The sequence below is a fragment of the Conger conger genome, chromosome 17 (assembly GCF_963514075.1).
Source record: "Conger conger chromosome 17, fConCon1.1, whole genome shotgun sequence".
NCBI lineage: Eukaryota > Metazoa > Chordata > Actinopteri > Anguilliformes > Congridae > Conger > Conger conger.
In genome coordinates this window covers 8,271,616-8,290,323 of record NC_083776.1, presented here as the reverse complement: position 1 = coordinate 8,290,323, position 18,708 = coordinate 8,271,616, and the positions used below count along the sequence as shown (strand labels likewise).

Below are 18,708 nucleotides of genomic sequence, written 5' to 3'. Positions count from 1 at the left end.
GGGCTCCTCCGTTAAGAGTTCAGATTAGTAGTGCTGTTGCAAGCTGAAGACTGGTCTGGCTGTAGTTGAGCTGAGCGGAAAGGTCAGATGTCCCTGCCAGGTAACACCTGCAGATGATCTTTGTGCTGTGAAGAGCTTTTAAACTGGTGCAGACGACAGCTGCTGGATAAACAAACTTCAGAGCGGCCCTGCTTTAAACGAGCCGTTATTTCACATTAAGCCATTTAACACAGCGGACAAGAAGTACTGTAATACAACTTTAAAGAATTAAATCAATGTACACACTATTTATACCATCAAGTTCTGCAAAACTGTACTAAAAGAACTAACAATTAACTGCAGCTTATATCTTTAAAACAGTTTTGACAATATATTGTACAATCAATGCATGAATATAAAACCATTATACAATAAAATAAAAGAAATCTGGTGCAACATACTGCTCTACATCAAGTGAATAAATAATATAATTTACAGAGATAAATAAATGGGAAATGCACATTTATAAATAGAGTAAGTGGAAGTGATTAACATAAATAATTTGGGAAACTAACAATTAGTTCTCAGTGATTGTCTGCTATTGAGTTCATGACGGGAGCAGGGGATTCATTGCGATCTTAAAATGAAACGGTTAAAATGTAATGAGATGGCAATGGCAGTATTTTAAATGTAAAAAAAAAAAGTACAGGGCTCCCCTTGGCCCCGAGGTCCTGCTCGACCTGAGGGTCATTCCTTCTTGAGGAACATGTAGACCATCTCTGTGTGGAAGTGGGAGCTGGCGTTCAGCATGTTGCAGAGGCTCTGGAATGTGTCCAGCTCCTCGTTTCGGTCACCTTGACAAAGCGCGCACAGAGGGAGCCGTCAGTGTGGCGCAGGAAAGCCTATCGGCTGTCACAACTCTGACTCTATAGGACTCAAACCCCTTTCAGTGTTTCATGCTCAGGTAATGCACACAGTGTAAATGGTTTATCAGTGAACTGCAATAGCATATTTATTCTGTGCTATGAATTTTTGAAAGTAGCAAACTTAACTAAGAGTTAAAACCTCTTATTCCCATTCTTTTCTAGCAATGATTTTACTGAATTTGCTGGACAAAATCTATTAAACGACGAAACTCTAATTCAATCGAATAAATCTCCCTCTACAAAAAAAACCCCATCTTTCCTCATCTGGTAGAACTGAGCTAATGTAATATTTTATTGTTTTACAATATAACTGTTTTTGTTGTCAAATTCTGAGGTGTTTAATTAGTGTGACAAACACAGGGAGGCAGATCTTCCCTCGGGGGTCCTCACCCGCCATGATGACCTCATACATCTCCATGGCGACCTCCGAGAGCATGCTCTCCACGCCCTTGACGAAGGACCACTTGTCCTCGGAGGCGGGGAAGACCTTGCAGATCTGCTGCACCATCTTCACGGGCCAGGACATGCAGAAGCCGTCCTTCTCGCACACCTGAGGGCAGAACGAGCGACTCAGAACCACCCCCGCCCTGCCCACCGTTTCCGCCCAAACCCGATCCCCCGCAGGAGGCCCCCCGGGACGGGCACTGACCAGAATGAGGAAGACGAGGAGGCGCGAGATCTCCAGGAAGCGGCGGTTGACGGCCCTGCTGGCCAGCACGCTGTAGCAGATGTTGTTCCCGCACAGCACCAGCAGGCGAGCGGTGTTCTCCGTGTGCCAGGCCTCGGGCAGCACTGCCACACAGGAGCACACGGGCCGCCGTGACTTTGGATAATGCATCGCTCTCAGTTCAGTTTTCAGCAGGAACCTGAATTAAGACGGCCTTATTTTCGGTGTTAAAACAAAATGCTGCACTATTTGTAGAGCTTACTGGCCAAGAGCGGCTGCTTATCATTCATATCACTTATGAAACCCAATAAAGGCATCACATATCAACAGCTGCAGCAGCTGAATCACGTAGCAATCTAGAGGCCTGATTGACTAAGACCTCTAGCATGTGCAAAACCTTCTATCCGCATAACCAATTTGTACATAATTCATTTTTGGGGACACACGAGGGCTTTGGATTGGCTCTGACTGGCCGATAATAAACCGAAATGAGCAGCAGGGTTCGCGTTTCCCCCAAACGACATCCGGGGGACTCACCCGTCATCTCCTCGATGATTCCCAGCAGGGTGTCGGCGGACCAGTCCCTGGCATCCGCGTCCGTGTTCAGCAGGACCACAGCCTTGGCCAGGTCCCAGAGCGCACACTGCGCCACCACGCCGTCCAGCATCTCGTGCCAGCCGATCTTACCTGGGGGGGCGTCCCATCACACTCGCTCAAACAGAGCAGCTTGACACGAAACCGCTGCCGCTAAAATGGGGTCCGGTCCTCCGTGGCTGCGTTCTTACTGAATCAGCACAGGCACCTGCGATACAATCTCTCACTATGCTGTTTATTGAGCCGCAGCACTGCAATTAAAAATAATTAACTGGTAGCCGCAGTGTACGCAGTTGCATCACATCACATTATTGGCATTTGGCAGACGCTCTTATCCAGAGCGACGTACAGTTGATTAGACTAAGCAGGAGACAATCCTCCCCTGGAGCAATGCAGGGTTAAGGGCCTTGCTCAAGGGCCCAACGGCTGTGCGGATCTTATTGTGGCTCCACCGGGAATCGAACCGCCGACCTTGCGGGCCCCGGTCATGCGCATTAATCACTGCGCTACAGGCCGCCCAGTTGAAACGTAGCACGTTTATGTGCACAGCGCATAACCCTGGCGCTCCTGGATAATAGCAACTACTCAGCAAAATGCAGCAACCTTTCATGCAACAGAAATGAAAGAGCAGCGGAGGCCAGGTTACCGTCTGGGAGGAGGGGGCCGTAGAGGATGAAGAGCAGCCGGGCCTGACAGACCATGGGCCACAGCTTGAGGATGCGGGTCAGCCAGAACAGAGTGTCCCGCCGGTTCTGCCAGGGGTCCAGCAGCACGTTCCTGCAGAAGAGCCGGATCTGCAGCTCCAGCCTGTGGGACGCCCCTGAACAGGTACGGCTCGCTCAGAACCACGGGGGCACGTGCGCACGGGCAGAAATGCACATCGCCTGGTCCCGCTCTTTACCGATTTATTTTTACATTTCGGTGCTACTGGGCAGGGAGGCCCTCTCAGTGTAATACACATCCACCGCACCTGTCTAGTGGTGGCTCGTGTTAAACAGAAACTGAGCACTTAAAATATGCCAATGCCGCTGGTGAGAAGGAAAGCACTATTAACAAACAAAATGTTTTAGCTTTGGAGCAAGATAACATAAATCATGACAAAAATTAATTTGGATAAAGTGGCCTTTTTTTAATTTTATTATTCCCTTAAAAGAAATTACTTGATTTTGTCAACAATTTTTTGTCAGGCTGTATATAGTTTGAGGCAGGGGTGTTCAATCTTACCCGGTTTGGGTGAAGGTTTTTGTTTTAGCCCAGCTGGTGTCTTAGTGCTAAAACCTACACCCCCTACTGGCCCTTCTTGGATAAGGCTGAACACCCCTGATTTAAGCAGAAGGAATGTACAGTAGTGTTGCCAAGTCTACTAGTCTAAAGTCCCAAGTTGGCCATTTAATCAGCCCTGGGGTAAAACGGTTATTCAGCAACACCCAGGTGATGCACAGCAACTGTAAAAGGCCGACACTAAAAACGTATGACATTAACAACATTCACGGCTTTCTGTAATATCCAACAAAACTTCACTGTCAAACTATATGTAATCTGCTATACGAGTAGGCACACGTACAATAGCAATGACCCACCAGGCTTTCCATTGACGATGGTCTCAATCTTGCGGGGGAGATTGGTGAACTCGCACAGGAAGTTGAACACACGGTGGCACTCCAACTCGTCCCAGCCGGCTATCAACGTCTGAAAAGTTATCCCGAGATTTTTAACCACAAGGCAGGCCGCACTGACCGGGGGTGAATTCACACAGCCTGCTGATAATCCTTACACTCCACAGTTCCTTGTCCTCCCATCCACATCTGGTTTGAGCTATCTGAGCAATTTTAGGTCTAAATTAAAAGCGTTTGCATAGCGGAAGCAAAGTGTGCCAGTCAACTATAGCACATAAAGCTCCTGACGAGCTGGTCGGGGCCTTGCATGGCAGCCAATCGCCGTCGATGTGTGAGTGTGTGTATGAATGGGTGAATGGAGAAGCATCAATTGTACAGCACTTTGGATAAAGGCGCTATATAAACGCCTGCCATTTACCATTTATAACTATAACCATATGATCCCAACCATAGCACTTGTCGCTGTCACTGTTGTCTTAGTTGTGGTGTGGACTTTGTCATTCCACTTGAGTTAGGAAGATTTGTAAAACAACATATTTATTATCGTTATCGTTTTAGTTACTGCTTCCGCTACAAGAACGCTCATTTCTCATTTGGGATAAAGTGGTATTAACTTACAAAAAAGTGAAATTCAGAAAACGATTAATCATTATTCAATCACATAACTTTTCCAAAAAGATATCATGTACTTTAACATCATATAGCCTTTTAATGCAAATGTAGGCACATGACAATTCTAGTAAAATAATACTACACAGAGCTCTGAATAAACCTGGGAAATCCTTAAAGATGTCACCTGCAGAAACACTCCATAGCTGGCAAAGCCCAAACAGCCAGGAGATGATGTACAACGCTCCATTGTAAAACAGGGGACCTAAAATAGAATGTAGCAGTATATTGTTAGTCTGATTTTAGCTCAGCATTCTCGCACAAAACTCAGTCAAATTCAACACTCGTAATGTGTGCAAACGTAAACACAGGACAAACTTGGCCTACACACAGGATTAGACATTCACACGGCTCGTTTGTTAAAACGTTTCTCTCTTTGACTTCCCTCACCTGTCGGTACAGTACATCTTACCTTTGAAAACTTGCTATAAATAAACTTTAATCTGTCCTTTGTTGGCAGCAAGAGGGTGCATCTCTTGAACAACACTCCTGAGGCAACAAACAGAAACATTGCATTCACTGACATGACATTAAACTCATATCCTGTTTCAGGTGTGTTATATGACTTGAATGGCAACTTAATCTGGAATGACTAGAGCATTATGGCCAAGAGAGGCTGCTTATCATTCATATCACTGATATGAAACCCACATAAACACACTGAAGCAGCTGAATGAAGTCGCAATCCAGGGGCCTGATTATCTAACATTTAACATTTAACATGTGCAAAACCTTATAGCACACACTAAACTAATAGCACAACCAATGATTGGCGCCAAACATATACCATGACCAGTCATTGGACAGGTTACTGGTGTGCTAAAAGGTTTTGCACACGCTGAAGGTCTTGGTAAATCTGGCCCCAGGTGTGTGGGCAGCCCGCTCTCACCGAGGGACCTGTAGTGGTCCAGAATGCAGTCCTCCTGTGTGGGAGAGGCGGGGTGGTGGAACTTCAGCATGATCATCCTGTTCCCCCAGGCCTGCGTGGACACATAGCCCACGATGTAGCTGTTGATGGCCTTGGACACCATGCTGAACACGCTGATCTCCACCACTTCAAAAGAAAAACGGGACGCCAATGCACTAATATTGTCATGTGTCAAGGCCAAAATATTTTTTATGTATCTCTATTCTGATCGTTTATTGGCATAAACATGAGACTGTAGGCTCATGTTTTAAAAAAATGGTGACATGTACAATGTTTAACCAAGGCCTAATGTGCATATACAGCCCCAAAAACTCACTTTTATCACATTCACTTCCATATCTACAATTTCTCACAATAAAAGCTAGATAATTTCAACTCATAATGTCATACTGCGATGCTGGGTGGAGTGGGGGAGGACCAGAGAGGGCTGCTCCTACTCTTTGGAGCCACTCCCATCTCCGAAAACGAGCACGAGAGTGTCCCTGAGCAAGACACCTAACCCCTAAATGCTCCTGACGAGCTGGTTGGTGCCTTGCATGGCAGCCAATTGCCGTTGGTGTGTCTGTATGAATGGGTGAATGAGAAGCATAAATTGTACAGCACTTTGGATAAAGGCGCTATATAAATTCCAACCATTTACCATTCGGAGCAGTGGCCTCGCCTCCAGGCATGTGTAGCCGAGGTTGCTTGGCAATTGGCCCAGGTGTGTCTTGTCTGACTCTGTCAGCCAAGGTATAAAGGCACAAGCTGCAGTGCTGCTGTTTAGTTACACATTGTAGACCCTTTGCAGGGTACTGCCAGTACCTTTTAATGGGTTTCTCAACCCTTCCTTACCTTTAAAAAACATTCAGCCCTACAGGGACTACAAAATGGCTGTTTGGCAATCCACTTCATTTCTGTTCATATATACACTCCTGAACTATCCACTTACCAGCCTGCAAGGCTTTTGCTGGTACAACACAGGCACCCCGAAACAAATTCCTGTCTTGTTTTTCCACTGCCACTAGATATGTGAATTAGGAAGGTTCCCTGTGCATACCAGAGAGGCACTCCAGTATCATGTCGAGCACTTCCGCGGGGACCCGGTCGAAGTACCCCTGCTTGGTCCTGCACTGGCTCCGGGTGGAGACTGTCCTGCTGACGCAGTGCTGCGCCTTGCAGCTGCGGTGGTATTTGTGCGTCATGGTGAAGTTCTCGTTGATCGACTCCATGAAAAGGAATCCTACTGCTGGAACAAGGAGTACACATCTGCTACCCTACCACACTTCACTTCAAAAAACCTGTTGCATGCAAAATCATTACACAGCCGGCAAATAACTAGCCAACTCAAAAGGGACCATTAATATGGGAATTGCAGTATTGGTAAGGAATGTGCAGCTAAAAGTGTTTGGCCAGGACTGTAAATCTCAATGAGACTATTTCCTGGTAAAATAAGTGTTAAATAAAAAAAATGGTATCAGCTAAAGATATGGCTCATTTCATTGCCCAAGGATGAATTACCTTGTCCAAATGGTTGCTTCATTGTCCTCTGGATCACATAGGCAACTAGTTTTACCAACTTAAAAGCAAAGCTATACAAAGAGACTATGCCCTCTGCTTTATAATCGTACAAGAAAGTGTTTACAACGATTTCCCGTCATAAATTTATTCCTGTGTTTACCTGCGTATCTACATCTATAAATGTGGAAACATTCCAGTGTGAATTGTTTGCCATAATGTAAAACAATGAGGTATCAGCATACTGTAGGCCACGTTGGCAGCATGTCTGGATAAATACTGGTTACTGATATAGGCCATAGAACGTGGCCATATTGTGCACGCATGGTATTGTTCAAAACATATTATGTATCAGTAACTCAGTTACGGGTAGCAAGTTGCTTTGCTAACATTAGGTTAAACTTCAAGTTATTAGCGTTAACAGTGCGGTGCTGCTTGACCGAAACCAATTAAAATGTTATAATATTGGGTCCTTTCGACAAGCTGTGTCGGTCTTCTCCGCGGTCATCACTAAATTGTGCTGTAATTATTATTTTTATTTTACAATACCGTTTGCGTTTCTCTTATCACAGCCACAGAGCAGGCATATGCGATCAGCTGATTGCTCGTACTGGTCTCTACTGCTGGATTTAGCGACGCCAGAGGAAACGCTCGAGCAAGCAACCTTTTAAAATAATGTGTTTTCACAGATATGGTCCATGAGGTATTTCGGGAAAATGTTCAACCACCCTAGCTAGCCAACGACCTTAGACAGCTTACCGTTATCAGCAGTCAAAGTCAAAGTAACTACCTAGCCAGCTTTTCTATATAAGGTTAGCTTGGCGGCTAAATTGGGTCGTTGCTATTCGTTAACTTAAGTAGAACATATTTAGCTGCAGGCAAACCAGCTAGCAAGACGAACGACGCTCGGCAGTCGAGTTTCACCAGACCTGATTCAGTAATTGTAATACACACCATACTTACTCGTCACGTTTTTCAGTTATTGCCTTGGATGGATATTTAAGTTACTATGGTTGGTTGATATTGAAGGACTTTACAGAAAACAGCGCCAAATTCTTAAGGCTGAGTGCGTTAGAGAGGCTCGCTCCACTCCCCGCGAAACCCCGCTCATCTCGCGCCAAAACTTCAGATCTGAAATGCCGCGTGCCAATCAATATTGATGAATTGAATCCTACCTTTCTCACTTAATAAGTATTAATAAGTAACTTGTTTATAATATTTTGTCATCAATATGGGGTATTTGGTTTGCAGAGGTATAATTCACTAGTGTCCACCTAACTGGAACATAACGTCAACCAGAGCAAGTCATTTAAGAAAATAAAAAAAGGTTAAATCAAATAAACCTTTATTGATATTGTAAGTTGCCTTGCGTGCAATTTTGCAATAGCATAGAAAGTGCGTCACAAAAATTAAGATAAGAACAAGTAGAAAGCAGTAAAAACAGTACATGGAATGACAGTGTTGGTAAATCTAAAAGCATAATACACATAATAAAAAATGTATAATAAAACCACCCTCTAATTAAGGTAGACTAAAAAAGTCTCAAAGTGTCTCAATACAGCAACACATAACTATATACATTTACTTTAAAGTACGATGTCAAGCATCAGCAACTAATTAATAAGTTTTAGAATACTAACTATGAAACTAGATCATCTTTTTAGGATGGGTTAGGTTAAAGTTCACTTGAAGAAAAAAATAGTTCTGGTTGCTCATGATGACTGTGTGGAGGATTTTGTAAGGATTGAGTTGTACATTTCAGCAAGGTCAGTGTGAGGTAGCACTAACCTATTTTTTGTGTTGTTACAATAACACTTCTCTAGCAAGTAAGAGGACGTCACAGTCAGTATGTACCTATAGGAGATTACTGCCAAATGGCATTCATCTAGTATCTAATGAGGATACATTCCCCAGCCTCTCAAGCAGCGTGAGCAAGAAGGTGAGTGCCCTTCTTAAAGGATTAGACAGTTTTCTCTAAGGCTATTAACTTCCGCTTCAAAATGGAGGCTGCCACAGTGGCCACACAGCATAATCCCGTGAAGGCCGCTTGTTAGGTTGGGCCTGAGCGTGTTCAGTCTCGCCTGTTGTGGAAGCTGCACGCTGTTTAACCGTGAGGTTCTTTAAAAGTGGGACTCACAGCATGGGATGGTAGAGTGATGTTCGGACCAGTAAAGGGCCAAAATCTTGGCTCGCTGACAAATGGGAAACAGTGGTTCTACAGGTAGGGTCGCCAGATTCCCCCAATCTGGGGGTGAAACAATGGTATCTTGGTCCTTTGCCATCATTGTCAAAGATTTTAAAAGTTACTTTCTTCACATAATGGCAGTGATTCACAGTCCAGAATAACCTCCATACGAGAGTGTGAGCGGGTTTAGTTGCTTCCTAGCTTGTGCATAGATATGTGTACAACATCACTCATGTCACATCACTGTGACAGTTGCGGAAGTGCCCGATGAACTGAAGTGCTGATGCTGTCCGCTGGTGGGTCAACACCCCCCCTCCCACCCCCCGCTCACACTTCCCACAGCAGCCCCTCCCCACCCCCCCACAAACATCACTGACAAAACAATAACGCCTGTTCCCTGGTCCCCAGTAACTGGAGCAGGACGACATCTACTACGGTGCCGGTATCGACTGTTTCGCCTCCGACTGGCGCAAGGCTATATAAGCACTAGCACCTGCTGGGGCAGGGAGAGGGTGTGCGTGGGAGGATGCCCCCAGGACCAGGGAGTGAGTCTGCAGGTCACTGGTAAGGAGCAGCTGGGGACCAGGCCTGGTCTTTTTCATCTAAATGTCTAGAATGTCCTTTTTATAGAGACTGAGCAGGGGTTGCTGTACATTTGTAGCGTTGAGGTTCAATACAAAAACAGTTTGCGGCCAGTTTAGTTGAAATGGCGTGCAGCTCTTGTGTTGAACGATGAAATGGTGGGAGTGTGCGCGTGGTTAGGGTCACGTGTAGACCCTGCCGCGAACAAGTGATGCGTGGAGCCTGGGTTTCCTCTGTGCCACCGTTGTGTGGCTCTCCCTTTCTGTGATGGAGTAAATCACCCCGCACAATGAGCACCCTGTGTTCATTTTCTGGCCGTGGAGAGTGCACAGCTGTGTGACTGTGTGTGTGTACGCGTACGTGCGCGAGCTTCCGAATTGCGACTGACATTTTTCGTGGCGCAGATGTTTCCTCAGCCCACAGCTCATGAATAAAACCTGGATCGAAATGGCACCGGCTGGCGCGTCCGCCTCGAACGCCGTGTTTACTCAAACTGCTTCGCGCAGATCTGCGAGGTATGTTTTCTCCCGCTTCGTGGGCGTACCAGAGGTGTAACCATAAGCAGCGATGACATGTTTAAGAAACTCTGTCAAAAATAAGAGCAACGGGGGTTGTTATTGGAAATCCGGATGATGTTTTATTCAAAATGCATGCAATGTCAGTCACAGGGATACAAAGCATCGTTTGGCCGTTAGGCCTGCTCACCAAGATTTGCTATCCTGCCTTGCTGTTCATCTTGGTGAACTACAGAAAACACACACAAGTGTGGTCCTCGAGAAATCTCTTATTTTTTCCTCCTGTCTGAGCCCTTGATTAGGGAATGTGGCAGGTAATTTGGCTAAATTCCCAGTAGCACTCGTGATTTACACTGCAGGTGACACGCTCAGAATCACCTGCCTCACAGGTCATAATAATAAAGCAGCAGGACTATGCAGCCCAGTGAGGGGTGCGTTATCCCTGCCCCTGTGAACTTTATACCTCTTGTGGTTTAAGAAAGTGACGGTAATTACTTCCCTGAAGATTTACTTGTACGAAATCATATTCAGGTCACAAACAACACGAGATCTAAGCTGTTTTCAAATAAAACAATTTACACTCTTGTACTCTGACTTCAACATAACAAGGAGTTGCGTAAGAATGGTTAACAAATCGTGTGTCTCGTCTAAAAGATAAGGGTTTATGGTGAAATCAAAGTGTTGGGTAGTGGTCCATGAGGGAGGTGGTTTTCTTCATGTACCACATACTTCACTAAGTTGTGAAGCCAGCAGGTCATTATTAGAAACTTGTGTAAATATCTACCGTATCCTTCATCACACATAAAAACAGTCTGGGCTAATCACAATATATGCTAAAACCAAAATAGTATTTAATATGAACCAATATGAATTCTCCCTTTTCATTTCAAAATTCATATTACTAGACATGTAAGATAGACATGTCCTGGAATTATACAGTCAAAAATAGAACTCATTTTGGACCTAGGCATACCCTGGTTTTGAGTGTCATTGGATGTTGTATCCAATATTGTAATTGTAATTTTCGGCCCATTTTATGGTTTACATTCAGGCGGTGTGTCATCAGTGTGGACTGACTGGGGCCAGAGAGGATTAGGGGAGGAACAAAGGGCACACCCTCACTGTGTTAGATCCGACAGAAGTAACAAACAGAATGTGCTATTTTTATGACCCTGTGGTTAAACATTTACTTTCTCCACCTGAACATTTTCCGTCCCTTGAACTGGACTGAGGAGCAATAGAAACTCAAGACAAGGAAGTCATTTCGCCATTATCGTCTCGAAAGAGAGGCCGCGTGCTTGTTCTTGTCCTTCTGAGGAAAAAGTGATTTTAGTTAGAGAAGATCCAGGATTTAAGTTTATTGAACTGATACTTTGGTGGGGAGTTATTCTTGTTGATATACTGCGTTCAGCCTTTTTTTTTTCTTTTTTTTTTTTTTACAGGCTTTGTTTTGTAAGTGTTTAATTTAATTTCCCCTCGCAGCTCTCCTTAGAGACGAACAGAGGAGTCGGGAGGACGGGAAACGGGTGAAGCTTGGCTAACGGCGGCGTGGTTCCAGCGCGCGGGCTCTGCTCCACCGCTAACGGGGAACACCAGAGACTCCACGGCAGGGTAGACTCCAGAAAGCGGGACTGCGTGTTCAGCCGTCCGCCGCACCGCAGGGACCGCGCCTCAACGCGGGGAGGTGAGACCGGAAAGTTTAAAAACAAGGAAGTTTGTTGCTCCTCCTGGCTGATATAACTGAACATATTCGCACTCTAAAGATAAATATACTGATGTGACAGAGATGGCGAAAATGGCGGTCCAGCTCCTGGGCTTCTTCCTGGGTCTTTTGGGCATGCTTGGCACCATCGTGGCCACGCTCCTGCCGTACTGGCGCCGGACGGCGTACATCGGGTCCAACATCATCACGGCCACGGGCGCCATGACGGGGCTGTGGATGGAGTGCGTGTGGCACAGCACGGGCATCTACCAGTGCCAGCTGCACCGGTCCCTGCTGGCCCTGTCGCCCGACCTGCAGGCCGCCCGCGCGCTCATGGTGCTGTCCTGCTTCGCCTCCGCGTTCGGCATCGGCGTCTCGGCCGTGGGCATGAAGTGCACCCGCCTCGCCCAGCGCTTCCCGGCCAAGAACGCCATGGCGATGGGCGGGGGGCTCTGCTTCGCGGCGTCCGGCCTGCTCTGCCTGGTGACCGTGTCCTGGACCACCAACGACGTGGTGCGCGACTTCCACAACCCCCTGCTGCCCGGCTCGCGGTACGAGATCGGGCAGGCCGTCTACCTGGGCTTCTTCTCGGCCTTCCTGAGCCTGGCCGGGGGGGCCACGCTCTGCCTGCCCCTCGGGAACTCCCCGGGCCGCCCCCCTTACCGCCCACCCCCGCCAAATGCCTTACGGAGGCCCGCGCCCCCGCATCGACCCCCTCCTGCCTTCAAGAGCAACCACCTCCCCGCCCGCCACTCCGCCTCCAGTGATGGGTACAGACTCAGTGGCTACGTCTGAGCGGAACGGCGCGCTAATATGCTAATGCAGGCGATACGCTAATACGCTAATGTCTGTGGAGGCTGCGTTTACCTGCGCAGTGCTTTTAGCACCTCAGTGAAAGGCCTGCCTTGCACCACGAATGTCGTGTGAGTCTGGTGATAACCGCAGACATACAGCAACACCCCACTTTTCTGCTGTGATGGAGTCACTCAGTGCTTGGCAAATTCATCTGTTGTAGATTTCACTGTGGCTTTTGATTTTGAATAAGGGCCCAGTCACTTCTTGGTTCGTTTGGGTATTATTATTATTATCATTATTATTTTATTTTTTTGCAATGACGACATGGTTTATAGAGGAAAATAAATTATTAGCTGTTTACCTTCATCCTTGAACAATGAACTGATCTACAGCTTAGATACAAAATTATAAAAGTATTCACAGCCATTACTGGTCTAACTTTGCCTATGGACATCCAATGGCTGAGATGGTTTGCTGACATTCTTCGATTATGGTTCGGCTGTCAAAATATAAAATACAAAAATGCTTTTTACTTTAAGATGTTGATGTCTGTCCTGTTATCTTTTTTAGCAGCTGAGTATGTAGATACATGTACATGCGGGTTAACATCCACATTTTGTTGCTAACAACAATTGTGTATTTGTGAAGGGTAAATAATTTGAATTAGAATTTTGAGGTTTCAGTATGCGACTGAAAGTACAAAGGTGCAGCTGGTAACATTAACAACCAGAGGATAAAAATCAATGGTCACCTCTCTAAATGTATTCTTTTTTTGATGGTTATGTCAATGAAAGAACAAATTGACACTTTAAGTGTTTTCCTGACGAGCTGAACTGAAGTGTGAAATGGACAACTCGGAAATTAATTTTGAAATAGTGCTCCTGGCAAAAATAGATCAATATCAAAATTGAATGGCTCCTTTATAATGGCCATAGATTTGACCTTGGCAAGTACCGGGTTTTAACTGCAATGATGTAGCTTCATTGGCTGTGTTGTGTGTTAAGTTCTGTTTCAGATTTTGTCTAATGATTCAAACCCCACTCGTTTCAATAGCCTTTAAAATACTCTTTTATTTCTGGATTATATCTGTGCCTCTAAAGTGATTTAATACTTCATTGTATTCACCAAACCATTGAGAATTGTTGGAGATAAGTGAGTATTTTCTTGCACTAAATGAGTATGGGGTACACCTTTTTATTATTTATAAAATAAATATGGTACTTGGGAGTACTATTGTTTCAGTAATGTTTGTGAAAGAGTTTCAGATGAAACTGAAAACAATCTCCCATCTGTTTATTATCCCAGTTTGCACATTCACTGTTGCTCAACAGTGTCCTCCTGTGGAGAACGGGTGTACACATCCAGTTGAGTTGAGAAATAATGTTTAGTAAAATCTGTTTTTTCAACAAGCTAATGAACCGCTCACTCGCCCGATGTTCAGCGCATTAGAGAATCTAAAGTGTTTAAAAATTTGACATAATGAGAAATTCCCATCATGTAATCTCATACTGATGAACATCTTTCATCAGACACCAAAAGCAGACCGTCTGATCCAAGTCCAGCCTGATGCAGTCAGATATAGCCCTCCTGTGCGAGGCAGTCAGATGTTGACTGGAGACAACATCAAGCTGTATTTTTTACAATCGCAATTGAAAGCCATGAGAAATGCTTGTTTCGTGATGTGTTCATTGAAGACTGAGTTGTATATTCAGTATATTGAGAGCTGTACAAGCGCCTGTGTCTCTTCCTGGACAATAGGACACTGGACTACACACTCATGGTGGTATAATTCATACAAAAAGATATTTTATAATATAATATATGACATCAATAAAATCCAGACAAATGAAAATCTATTATCCCTCCATGCAGAGAAAGCATACAGCAGAGGGAACTCAGAGACTAAAAGTCGAGCCTGTCAAACATCCATCTTCTAATTGCTCCATTGAAAGCCTCTCCATCTCCAAAATGAATATGCAAATTAGTTTTTACCACACAAACACTTAAAACCATCAGTAACTCATCAGTAAAATAACTCGGAGCAGAGCCAAAGATTTCTTCATTTCTAATCACACTGTCCTTAACTGGAAGTGCTGTGTGAACCGTTTTTTTTTTCTGAGCTGTCTGCATCCTGCGATAGGCTTCCGGTATTTTGGTGAATAATCAAGATAACATTGAGCCAGAGCCATTTCAAGGGTCTTTGTTCTTACATTATCTAGGTAATTAGATGTCCTGGCAGTGTGTTTGGTTCTGTAGTTCTCAGGACTTGTAATGCCTTGGCCTGAAATGTTTTATATTTGCCAAGAACTAAGCTCAAACTTCAGATGCGGATTGCTGCCTTGTATCAGAGTAAAGTCAGAAATTTCATAAAATCTAAATAAGTAAATAAAGCCGGGGCCTCTCTGTGTGGAGATTGCATGTTCTCCCCGTGTTGGCATGGGTTTCCTCCGGTTTCCTCCCACAGTCCAAAGACATGCAGGTATGAGTGTGTGAGTGAATGGTGTGTGTGCCCTGCGATGGACTGGCGACCTGTCCAGGGTGTATTCCTGCCTTTCGCCCAATGTATGCTGGGATAGGCTCCTTCCCCGCTGCGACCCCGTTCAGGATAAGCGGGGTTAAGATAATGGATGGATACAGTAGTACAGTACAATTGGTTTGTAGGGTGGCCTGTAGTGTACTGGTTAAGGTAAATGACTGGCACAGGCAAGGTTGGTGGTTCGAATCCCAGTGTAGCCATAATAATTTTTTTGAGCAACATATTCCCAGAAGCAGGGTGCTTTCAAATGAATGGAATTTATTTTAGAAATGACAACTCTTTCATGATTTTTCAGGCACTCTCCCTAGCCTTGCTAGTTTGCTTTGCCTTGCTCCATGGTTTTCTCCCTGTCTTTGAGACATTTGTGTGAACTGGGGGATTTTCTGAGACTATCACCATTGCTTTCGTCACACCATTCAAGCAGACGGAGCATTCTGTGAGTATTTTCTTACGATCCTTGATTGAAATAACATGTATTCTATGACATGGACTGCTTTATTGTTACATAAAAATAATTTAAAAAACAAATTGCATCATCCCACAGAATTTCACCAGGGTTTTTTTTTACATCCTATTGTATATGTTTTGAAGCAGGTTCCACTGTAGGGTTAATATATCTCACATAATATCAAAGCATTTCTTGATTTATGTTTGCTTCTTAAATACATACTCTGGTCCATTTACTCTTCCTGCAGTTTATTGACATTAAAAAGGTGTGAGAACTGATGCATGCGGCTGATGAAAGAATAGGTGCTGGGCATCACGACTTCAGAAACGTGTCCTGCCATATCCCTTCTCTCAAATCTGAGTGACTCAGGAAGACACTCACGTACCCAGCACTATCTGCTACAGCACCAAAGTCAGCTATTCTGGAAAACGCCACGCCTGCTTTCAGTCACGCTTAAAAAAAAACAAACACAAAGGCTTTCAAACCCCGAACCCATGATGCAGCGAAGCCTGTCACCCAGGCCCGCGTCTGAAGGACGGCTGAGATCATAGGTTGGCAACGCGCCAAAGCGCGGCACCCCTCCCTGTCCCTCACAGTGCTGACCGACAGGCAGAGGCACTGCAGCGGCCCCACGTCCGCAGCCACGGAGCGACATGCGGAAATTCACCCGTGTAGAAATTATGGCCCTACACACGAAAACACTCCAGAATATTGCAAATATACAGTACTGTGTAGAAGTCTTAGACTCCTGTATAACAATCGGTACAGATAAGATTCTTTCAAAAATAATTAAATGAAAGGTCCTAAATAAACATACTATACATTTTACATTACATTTTAGTAATTTGGCGGAATAGTTAAAATCTGAGTCAAATCAATATTTTTTGTGACCACTCTTCAGTGTTAAAACTGCATCACTTCTCTGACATATAGCCAACGCTGTCCTGCAGTTCTATAAGACAATCAGCAGGGAGGTTGTTCCAAGCATGTTGGAGCACTTGCCACAGTTCTTCTGCAGACTTTGGTTGGCTCCTTTCTTCTGATCTCAGACAGCCTGGATCAAGTTTTTATGTAAAAAGTAGTCAATTGCTTACAAGAATATGTTACTTTTTTAAATTAAATCTTTTGGAAAATTAATATTTGGAAATCTCAGATGTGTTCTTTTATACTAACACACACAAATAAAGTCTAGGGTGCCTAAGACTTCTGCACAGTACTGTATATTATTTTTTATTATTATATTATATTATTAATGAAGTGTGCTCCTGTACGTCACAGGCAGTACTTGTGAGAAATAATGACTCCCAACTGTCAAAATGTGTACAGTAATACATTTTTAATAATGTAGGCACTTGCTTTAAATGACTTAAATGAAGCCCAGTATTCAAAATATTTTTAAAAAATGGCTGTCATCACTGAAATGGTGTTATTCTGACACTTAATTATTTTTTATACTCTGACTCAGAAATATCAGCATGTTAATGTCATGTTAAGTCTGTAGCGTATGCAGATAAATGTGCACGAGACCAACTGCTACCTAATTTAAAAAATATATTAAAAAAATAATAGTTTTAAGAATCTGGAATTAACCAAATCAACTCCTTTCCCCAGCCAAGAGAGGTGGTCTGTGGTGTGATTCCCTGCAGCTAGAGGCAGTCCTAGACTGGATTGGAGCTGGCCTCTTCTGCTGTAGCACACATTAACAGCACACCTGTTCTCCTGTTCACCACTAGGCAGCAATAGCAGCCTACTCTAACTTCATTTGAAGAGCACGTCTGCTGAATGATTTTCAAGCACAGGAAAATCTTTTTTTCAGCATAGGCTATGGGCACATCTGGGAAATGTTAAGCCAGATGGTTTCCCAAATATTTCTGCAATGTTTTCCTGGAAGTGTGCAGGTATAGATACCTGTGATAGATAGTGTGCTTGCTGGTTGCAAGCATGGGAATTCAGCTCACAAACACTGTACGTGGATTTTGAGTTAAATTTTATTTTCTCTTTGACAGAAATGAGTAAAGACAGTACTTTCAGGATTCCCCTTGGCATATTTCTACAGATTAAAATGATCACATCAGTCTCTGCAAGGCGAGGGGCTTAAAAAGCACAAGGGGAATTATTACTTTAATAGCCATCTCTTTTGTACGGTAATTGGACATTATTTATGCAAAACCAATATCAACTTCATGATAAAAGATTCTTTACACACGATATGGCCATAATTTTGTCTTTGCTTAAAATGCTGCCACATGCATTTCACTGCCAGGATGCATCAAATCCAGATTGGAATTCAGTTACCTGCAGGGTCAAACCTAACAAACACTCAGCACTCAACTGGAACAAATACACTTGGGCCTCTAGCATCGGAGCTAAGAAACAGTGGTGCACAACACAGGCACACTGTCAGCAGAGCCAGGCCCTGGTTTCGGTGACACTAAACAATGGTCCAAAAATGCTCCAACAAAACTCACACCCACCACTTGAACCTGGAGATGGCTGTGGCCTTAAACAATGCTCTGGTCTTCAGTACTGGCAGCAGTAAAGTCACACTTACAGGAGAGTTCCGGGGATAAACATGAGTGTAGACAGAACATCTTACTGCATTGTTCTGGAGGGAAATTATAGAGTTCGGCTACCAGTCTGTGTTTGTAAATGCTCTTTGCTCTGTATCAAGGCGATGGGAAGAAAAAAACATGTGGGTTGCCTTATACAGAAGTCGGACTTCTGTTTCTGTGGGCTGCCATCTTCATTCGGAACATCAATTTGCCTTGTTTTTATTTCTAACCGTATTTCCAAACCATGCATATCATCAAAAGGAAATTACATTTCTTCAAGAAGAAAAAATACATACAACCCGATTGTTGTTATTTCAAAATACAAGTAACTTCAAAACGATAAGTCTGTGCGTGTGCGTCTGATCCCTGTTTTAAAAAGCCTGATCGCGAACACATTGGTGGATAGTATTTTATGCGCCCTGCGATAAATGTCCGAACTTACACTCAAAGGACCAATGTCCCAGTCATAAGGCCCGCCCGAATCAGATGATGTAAGTACACAACTCTGAGTCATTTC

At 44.3% G+C, this 18,708-nt stretch overlaps 2 protein-coding genes across 2 annotated transcripts; one reads left to right on the top strand and one right to left on the bottom strand.

Moving 5' to 3' along the window:
* Positions 1-726: 726 nt before the first annotated feature.
* On the bottom strand, positions 727-6,590 carry LOC133116877 (F-box only protein 47-like). Its single transcript, XM_061226879.1, has 10 exons — positions 6,419-6,590; positions 5,341-5,505; positions 4,864-4,940; positions 4,579-4,656; positions 3,747-3,855; positions 2,813-2,986; positions 2,110-2,259; positions 1,555-1,697; positions 1,296-1,455; positions 727-833 (listed from the first exon to the last, which is right to left on the bottom strand). The coding sequence occupies exons 1-10, from the start codon at positions 6,588-6,590 to the stop codon at positions 727-729; spliced, it is 1,335 nt and encodes a 444-aa protein (XP_061082863.1).
* A 5,354-nt stretch (positions 6,591-11,944) lies between these two features.
* On the top strand, positions 11,945-12,655 carry cldng (claudin g). Its single transcript, XM_061227202.1, has one exon. The coding sequence runs from the start codon at positions 11,945-11,947 to the stop codon at positions 12,653-12,655; it is 711 nt and encodes a 236-aa protein (XP_061083186.1).
* Positions 12,656-18,708: the final 6,053 nt, after the last annotated feature.

Coding starts and splice junctions, on each gene's coding strand:
- LOC133116877 (XM_061226879.1), bottom strand. CDS start 6,590: ATGGAGTCGATCAACGAGAACTTCACCATGACGCACAAATACCACCGC. Junction 2,987..3,746: donor CATCGTCAATGGAAAGCCTG/GTGGGTCATTGC, acceptor GTACCTGTTCAG/GGGCGTCCCACAGGCTGGAG. Junction 1,456..1,554: donor TCCTCGTCTTCCTCATTCTG/GTCAGTGCCCGT, acceptor TTCTGCCCTCAG/GTGTGCGAGAAGGACGGCTT.
- cldng (XM_061227202.1), top strand. CDS start 11,945: ATGGCGAAAATGGCGGTCCAGCTCCTGGGCTTCTTCCTGGGTCTTTTG.